General features: G+C 34.8%; 1 protein-coding gene across 1 annotated transcript; it reads right to left on the bottom strand.

The window, feature by feature from the left end:
- Positions 1 to 967: 967 nt before the first annotated feature.
- FABP2 (fatty acid binding protein 2) lies at positions 968 to 5,397 on the bottom strand. Its single transcript, XM_026667076.2, has 4 exons — positions 4,532 to 5,397; positions 2,784 to 2,956; positions 2,004 to 2,111; positions 968 to 1,232 (listed from the first exon to the last, which is right to left on the bottom strand). The coding sequence occupies exons 1-4, from the start codon at positions 4,596 to 4,598 to the stop codon at positions 1,182 to 1,184; spliced, it is 399 nt and encodes a 132-aa protein (XP_026522861.1). The 5' UTR covers positions 4,599 to 5,397; the 3' UTR covers positions 968 to 1,181.
- Positions 5,398 to 9,238: the final 3,841 nt, after the last annotated feature.

Raw genomic sequence — 9,238 nt, 5'->3', positions numbered from 1 at the left:
ACTATTTGTAATCCTATAGAACAGAGGTGTCAAACTCGCATCGTCAAGACGGTATCACGTGACATATTGTCTTTTTTCCTCTTTGCTAAACTGGGCGTGAGTGTGGCCAGCACATGAGGCATCCAGCCTGTGGGCCGTGAGTTTGACAGGCCTGCTATAGAAAATCTAATTATGTGACAATTAAAAGTTGACGCTGATTTAACAGCAAATAATTTTGAACAAGAAGGCCCCAGCTGAAATTCTCCATCTTTTCTAATTATTTGTATTAGGATTTCACTGGCAAATACTAAAAATCACACGACACTGAATCTCTGTTGTGGTCTAATGTGGATATTATTTGTTAAATGATATGGGGGCAATAGGCTTGGTTATATACTGGTGAGTTAGATCTGCATATTAATAGATGCTACAGTAATTTTTTTTTTAAAGGAAAATTGGTCAACGAATACATTTGTCTGGGCTTGTTCTTCATTTTAAAGGCAGATTAATTTCAAGACAGATGAGATAGAGTTTCTTATAGTTGTATTTTAATGTGTACTGTAATTTTTAAATTTGGACTTCTTGAACCAAGAATTTCTTCCTAAGTAGAAATTTGTGTTTTTCTTAGTTTTTCAATATCAGATGAAGATGAAAAAAAATACAGGACAGAAATTAGGATACATTATATTAAGTGACATTTTGAGAAAGTGTGTGAGAAGGTGTATACAAAATTTGTTCTTTCCAATCTACATAAAAATAGTTTTTTTTTTTTAAGAAATCACAAAAATAAAAACTAATATGGCAAATTAAAAAAAAATAGAACTAAGTGAATTTGAAAAAACTAACATACTTGTATGGTATTTGGATCAGGCTAGATAATTCTTATAAGTGTTTTATAAAAGAGTGATAATTTATTTTAAATATTCAGTTAAATAAACGATTATCCACACTTAGTCACAGCAACAATGAAAGACAATGTCTTCTAGAATATGGAATAGAAATAAGGTTTATTTTTTTCCATTTATAAAAAGTAAATTTAATATTGATACTCAGCAACACTGTTTAGCTAAATAATCATGGTGCATAAAAGATAAATATATCTTAAGTGAATATTAGTATTTAGCTACTTTGTATTTGGTTAAGAAAACATAAAGAAAACACAAGTGATCTTCTGATAGTTTTCAGTCTTCAGCAATAGTTGTTTATGCTTTCTTGAAGAATCTTTTGGCTATTACTCCTTCATAGGTATAAGTCTGAAAAGATATTATTTTTAAAATAAGTAAAACAGGTCAGAATATCAGCAATATTTTTCTGGATTTACAGTGCTTATTTTCCCAGAAATAGTTTAATTCTATATTCCAGAAACCAGCTCTTTTTAAAGTGGCATAAATAGGCTAATATCAAATATTTATTGTTAAATAATGACCCCAAAATAGATGACACATAGTCCTGTTTGAACAATTTTGATTAATCCTAGTATTTACTCAACAATACAGCCACTGCATCCAGAAAGAGAAATGCTCCTGGAATTATTAATTAAATTGTCTCAGAAGTTAAGTTCATTCCCAAGCTGGGCTACAGTAAAACCCAAGAAGCACTTGGATCAGGACATTGTTTATTGTGGTAGGGCCCATATTAGCAAAGAGGCAGAGATGAGACCATTGGAGAAAGCAAATGTAGGCAAAACCAGATTGTGGAATAGAATCCTGCAAGGAGCACTGCATGTGGCCAGGGTTCACGACAAGGCCCCACTTATGATTAATATATTTTCAAACATTTTACAATTGGTTTTTCATGTTTTGAATTTAAGAAGGGGTTATTATTTCGGGTTGTGATCTGATTTTCTTTTCTTTTGCTTTAGCCCCATAACTGGCTTCTCAACTATTTTTTTCTTACAACTGCAAGTAAATATTTAATAGTGGGTTTTTTTTTGTTTGTTAAATCTTCTCAGTTCCTTGGTAAGATAATATACGTTTCTATTGCTGTTGATTACTGTATATAAAAAATATCTATGATACACTTACCTGAATCATTTCGTCTCCTACAATTTCCCGCAGTGCGTCAAGTTTCTTTCCATTATCCTTCCGGTTGAATGAACCTACCAGTTGGGTTCCTTTCAAGTCCCAGGTCCCCTACAGTACACGGCATGTATATTTTAGTATTTATTTAGTATTTATTTGATTTTTCAATCACTTACAAGATACAGGTATAAGAATAAACATAGTTTTGAATACATGGGATAGATACTTATAAGAAAAATAAAAAGAAACAATAGGACAGGGACAGTAGGCACGATTGGTGCACTTATGCACGCCTCCTACAGGCCTCTTAGGAAGGGGGTGAGGTCAATAGTAGACAGTCTAAGGTTAAAGTTTTTGGGGTTTGGGGAAGAAACCGCAGAGTCAGGTAGAGTATTCCAAACATTGACCACTCTGTTGCTGAAGTCGTATTTTCTGCAGTCAGGTTTGGTGCGGTTAACCTTGAGTTTGTATCTATTGTGTGCTCTTGTATTGTTATGATTGAAGCTGAAGGAAGGAGGGGAAAAAAGAGAGGAAGGAAGATTTTTGATATGGTTGAACATATTTGTAACTGGTTATAATTAAAGTGGGTGTGTTTTGGAACCCTTTGCTGTATAGCCTCTCAACCATCTTGTCAGCTAACCCAGGGGATCGGAAACTAACTCCTATGAGAAAAGATTAAGGAAACCAGGAATATTTATCCATGAGAACAGTAATTGAGGTGCGTTATGGTAGCCCACATCAACAGAAAAACTCTATAATACTAAGAAGAAAAAGTTTTCTTACATTGAGTTCAGTTCCATCAGCTAAACTGTAGTCAAAATTCACTCCCAAAGTGAACACTATCTCTATGTTGCGGAAGGTACTGTTTTCTTGAATGGTGAATTTGTTTCCCTCTTGTTTGATTGTGAGCTTCAGGTTGTCATGGGCTCCAAGCTTCCTCTTCACTATATTAATACCTGTGAAAGTTAACATGAGTGTGAGTCAGTTGCACAGCAGACAGATGCTTTTTAAATACTTATTTTAAATAAATTGTCTAAATGGGGTGGCTAGAATTAGACAATTTGAGTCTGTCCTCTGTATTTCTTATTTGTCTAGGTTTTGGTTTTAAAGGCTAAAACAACCAGTTTACCAGGATCTGTTCATGGTTTCTTAGGGATTTTAATCAATGTGGAATTATACATGATATACATCTCGGACTACTAATGTGGCATCCCTTCTCTTTTCCATATCTGCCAGTAGCTGAGTTCACAAAATCAAGCAAAATATGAGTGATGAATAAGCACATAAACCCAACCCCCCACTTAACAATAGTCAAATCCTTTTTGATGCAAAGAAGCCAGAATATTGTCAAAGGTCAAATTGCGCAGATTAGCTAAATATACATGATCTGATACTTCTGAACTGGAAAATAACATTACAGAAAAGGAGAAGATGAAGCTCTGGGTATAGAATTAATTAAAATTACTTTAGCTTACCTTTGTAATAAAAAGACTAAAGAAATTACCAAGGGAAAACTAGACATCAGTGCAATTAGTATGTGTTAACAATAGAAAACTGATCATTCTAGAGTCAAATAACTAATGGGAAGTAGCACATATGAAAATAAATAATAAATTCCATTGAAAAAGGAAATACAGACTAGAGGAGAATCTGGGAAATAACGTATATCATGTTTGAGACAATAATAATGAGAATGTTACAAACAGAGGATGAAATAAAAAATCTTGCTGGAGGACTTCTGACTCTCATCTCCATCTGCTGCATACCATCTTGCCCAGATTCCAGAGCAGAATCTACCCAGACTGGTTATGAGATGGTATGTGAGCAGGAATTGATAACTGAAACTTGCTAAAGAAACTAATGCTTTCATTGATTTTTATGTTCATAGTCTACAGTTGCCAGAATCCTACATTTTTTGATACCGATCCCTGGGTGCAGTTGATGTTTAAGAAATCACAAGATTTCTTAACATTAGATTTTGTAGAATGTAAAGCCACTTAGGTTAGATTCTGAGAGTCTCAGAGTCTTAGGAAGCCAGAAAGTTTATGAGAGTCTCAGAAAACTAGCTTTTGACAAAATGAAAGTCAGCAATGACTTCTTACCAATAAACAGCAGAATGACGCTATAAATTAAATATGAAAAAAAGAGAAAGAAAGCAAAACCTTATAGAGTGGATGTGTACAAGAAAGTAAGGGTTGGAATTGTATATATTTGGAAGCAGGGAAATCAAATGTCTAAGATTTGAAGAGCCAACATGGAAAAAAAGGAGGATGCCTTGTGGGCTTTGGTTTAAGTGGTTTTAGTCATGAAGAAAAAAAATCATTTGTCAACATTTCTGTTTGTCACAGAAAGAAATGTACAAACCTGAAAGTATGTAAGTTAACCAGTAAGTCTTTGAGGGAAGGAAAATTTTTAAAAAAGCTGACATGAAAATCCAGTGAATAATAAAGAAGAATGCCAGAGATTGGTAGCAAGCATCTTGAATTACATCAGCAATTTGTTTTTCTTAAGCAAGAAAATACAGATCTTACCCATTATTTCCATGAACTTGTCATAGTTTTCACTCTTCTCTACTTTCCAGACGCCATCAAATGCCATGGTTGTTAGGTATTATAACAAAACGTAGAACTAAAAGAAGGTTTCCTATCCAACCTAGAGTAAAGCTTTCTGAAGGGGTGATTTATATCCTTACTTATCTTGAAAGCAATTCATACACTGATGTGGCTGACTAAAGTGCAATCAGTCAGGTGATCTTATAAGTTTAAATAACCACAACGTATACAATTCATTATAATTAGAAGAAATCTATTATATTTAATCCTATCTCTTAAAAATATTGCCTGTATTGTTCAGTAAAGTTGTGATTACTAAGTTCTCTTTTTTACTCTGAATAGGATGGACAACACACAAAAAAAGCGTAGATGATTACTAGTAAGGAGAAAGAATGAAAATGAAAATGGTGCTCTGTTTAAATGAAGCAACACTTATTTTAAGTAGCGAATGTTCTGTACTGTAAGATTTTTGTCATGTTTCCTTTTATTCCTTATATCTGCTCAAGCAAGGACAACGCTTCATTCCCCTTTAAATATGTGTTCTCTTTGGAAACTGTTCACCGAGTAAGATAAAGATATAAATAATGGGTGACAGGTTATTTACTCTGGGAACAATTGATTATAGTTCCCTTTAACCCTAATCATGTGAGGCCTACTTTTTCTGTTCTGAAATGTAGGAGATAGATCTGAGGCAGAAAGTGATTTTAATATAGAAAGCCAATCAAACCAAATCACATGGAGCTGAGAAACAATGGACTGTTTGCTCGAACATATGTGTTCATACGTCCCCCCCACCTCTCTCCTACCTTAATAGAAGACTGATTTCACAATAACTACATAATCTATTTTACAGATGTCCTATCTAATATTTTAATATAAACAGCAGTGGAATATCTAAGCATCATGTTTGAAGAATTATACTTGAAGAATTTTAAGAGTTAGAAATCTAAGAAATGCAAACAACCATATCTATGTAGATCAGGGGTGTCAAACTGGTGGCCCACTTGGCTGGATGCGTCACACACAGGTTATGCCCACCGCAGCTTTGCAAATGGGAAAAATGTCATGAAAGGTCACGTGATGGCAATGTGAGGCCACAAGTTTGACACCCGTGATGTAGATAGTTGGAGAAGAGTGGGAACAGAGGCCTTAATTCCTCTTAATTTCCTATTACTGCTGCAAATTTAATATTACTTCACAAATCTAAAATGAAGTCTGGTGACTATATTTAGGCTACATAAATTTATGGTCCTGGGCTGTTCAGATGTCTTCAAATTGCCCAACTGGACTTAGGTATCTTTCAGTTACAATTCACAACCTATATTATCACAGATAAGATAACATCTTCACTATGCAGCAATCAACTATGTTAGATAAACAGTTTGGGGAGCATGATAAAATGATGAGCTTTTTTTCTGCGGTTTCTTTATACAGCTAATGTCATGGCCAAAACTGTCAATGCCACCCCTGGAGAGAATATCAATAATTTGTAATGATTTTGCAATTGTGCATTATATTAGCAGATAATTTTATGACTGGTTCAAACAAACAAAAAAAAATCCATTTACTTTGAAGTGTTCTAGAGAACTAAGAAAGCCTGGAGAATAATATGCAGGCAATAGAATGAAAGGGAAGCAATAATTCAGTGGTCTCCAATCTTGGCCTGTTTAAGACTTGTGGACTTCAACTCCCAGAATTCCTCAGCCAGCATGCTTTAACTCTTCAATTCTTTAAATTGTTAAATTTAATGATTTTTAAATTCTTAAAATGATTTAGAATGTGGGTAAAATAGATGGAAGTAGCAAATCAAGTCCTGTGGTAAATGTAGACTTCATTTAGTAACCATAATTGGCGCTGGCAACTCAGTCATTAAACAATGACTGCACTTACAATCTTACTTCCTCTTTCCTTCCTCAAAATCCTTGGTTTGGATAGCTATTGCATTTCATTGGCATAGCAAAAATTTTCAGAGATGGTTTCTGGTAGAACATAGAATAAATAGGAGTGGGGCTAGAGCTGATCCCTGTGGCAAGCCATTTTTAATAGAAAAGAATTTACCAGTGATATCTCCTACAATGATTTTTAAAGTATCAGTATTTTAACATGTTTTTCCAGAAGGCTTGACATTTTAAGACACAGAATATTTTCTTCAGCTTGAACATCAAACCATCAAGCCACAACAGGTCATATGCTGCTACAGTCAAATCAACAAAAGCCACAAAAATGTTCAGTCCTTTTTGGAAACCAGCTTTGATAAATGAAGTAAGAGCCAGAACTTGCTTTGCAGCAGCTTCTCTGGCAGCCAGGCAGAACCCAGCCTGGAAAGAAGGGACAACTCTATCAACATGTATACATTGACATAAAGTAATAGTTCCAGAAGTTTATAGCAAATGTTCAACAGAGCTATAGGGCAGTAGCTTGCTGGACCATCATGTGGTTTTTTTTCTGGGTTTTAGGATGGCAAGGGTTTGGGATATCTTGAACTGACTGCAGATTTTTCCATTGTTTAAAATTTCTGTATATAATTGTAGCCATCTGAACACAATCAGTGTTCAGTGTTCTTAGACACTTACTTTCCCTAAAATAGGCAATTTTAGGTTTAAAACAAGTTCTATAAAGAGTCATAAAAAAGGACTTGCAACATTGACATTTTAATCTGTAGCAATTCAATCCAGCAAGAACAGCAAAATCAGATTATTTTGAAATATGTGTTACTATCATTATCTACTCTTAGATAATTTTTGTTTAAGGTTCACATCATTCTGAAGTGGTCATTCATTGAGATAGTGATCTCAATATCCTTGATTGCCCAATCATAATTTTCAGATGAAATATTTAATATAACCCCGTTACTACTTTCTTAAGGTACTAGGAAATAAATTATTAACTAGCAAAGACATCTAATCAGCTAATCAGTGATAGTTAAGTGTATAAAGCATAAAAATTGCACCACAAAAATGAAACGATATTCCAAAGATCAGAGATAAGGCCTCCCTTTTGGGGTCTGAAATTTACATAATTTGTCACATGGGAAGGTTTGACATAGTCAAATTGAATGGGAGCAAATTCAGAATTTGGTTTAGAATTGTAAGTAATTTATTCTTCTTCTTAACATATACCAATGTATATACTGTGTGACACCAGTTCTTGTCCCAGCAAAGAAAGAACCAAGTGTCAAATACAGATGCTACTAATAAAAGTATCTTTGTAATGATGAATAATTTAGCTCTCAGAGGAATGGCCATGTTAATCTATGTCAGCCCAATCAACATCATGAAGAACTTTTAAAGCAGTTAAATTTCATAGGTCTGTTGAACCTCATTGAGAATCTGGCTAAATCATCGAGCAGCTAAAGCAGGAATCTGTAATGCAGAAGAAGGGCTGCTACGGTAACAGCAATCCCAACTAATCCTTAGAGCCCAACATATCAACATAGGTTCATATTCAGGAATTGTGGGGCAGCATCTATAACAGCCACCAGAATCTTCAGGTGACAATGGCTAATTTGTCTTCTATGGGAGGTATAGTGAACTGAAGATAGGTCTGCAAAAGTAGAGCTGACAACTGTGGCAAAGACCCATGGAATCTCCCCAGATAAAGACAGAATGAGAGATCACCCATATGTGCTCTGTATGGCTGCTCCTCATAAGGAGACCACAGGACAGCAGTTTTCTGTGGGTCTGAATTCTAGGAGACATTGGAATCAGCAATCTTGGTTGCAACCATGGCAGAAATTTTTAAGTTCACAGCTCTTACTTTCAAAAGCTTATTTGAAGATTATAATGACCATAAATTGATCATTAACTACTTTTAAGCTATTAGTGACCTATGGAATTACAAGTTTGAGAACATGAGTTTGCCTTCAATCCTGAACTAAAAGAAAATTAAACTCAAGCTTAAAGATTTCATGAATCTGAAATAAATAACAAAAAGTTAAATACAATTTTGATCTTAAAAGTTGTAAGTAGACTAAGTCCAGATGAAACTGGAAACTTTTATAATAAAATATTCAGCTTCAATTTCAACTTATAAGATTTTGGAATTAATTATAAATCACTTCTCTTGTGGAAATAGATCCTGTTTTGGTTTTTACAAGACACAACATAAACAATTTCATGATTTCAAGATGACAATAGCTAATTTGTTTTGTCTTAGATTTGTGGCTAGTGCTAAAACCTTGAATGGGCACATGCCAGGTCAAACCTTTCATCAATTAGCAGATCATGGAGCAGGGGAACCTTATTACAACAGGGCTTCTTGGTATTAATAACAACAATCAGAAGCCTGAGCTACTGAAGATCCAATGACCAAGCCCTGAGGCCAAGAACATACCAAGACTACATACCCTAACCAGCAGCCTATGTCCAACACTCATCATCCCACCCATCATTATTGTAACGTTATTGCCTCCCTCTCCTCCCTTGAACATCTTTGTATATATTTTTATTTATTTATTCAATATATATGCCACCCAGCTTACCCTTGGAGCAACTCTGGTTGCTATTTATGTACACAATTTCTTCTAATGTAAGTGTTAGATGAGGTGCAAAAAAGAAGGAGCAGGACCCAGGGTTTCCAGAGAAACTTTTATTCAAGCACGGTCAAAAAGCAGCAAGCCACAGCCATCACCGGCTTTATATAGCCGGCACAGTCCAATATTCCAGCCACTGACAGAGTTTCGTTCTT

This window comes from Notechis scutatus, chromosome 4, assembly GCF_049901735.1.
Source record: "Notechis scutatus isolate UNSWTSFEM ecotype Mainland chromosome 4, rNotScu1.2, whole genome shotgun sequence".
In the NCBI taxonomy this organism is placed as follows: Eukaryota; Metazoa; Chordata; class Lepidosauria; order Squamata; family Elapidae; genus Notechis; species Notechis scutatus.
This window is presented reverse-complemented; position numbering and strand designations above follow the sequence as displayed.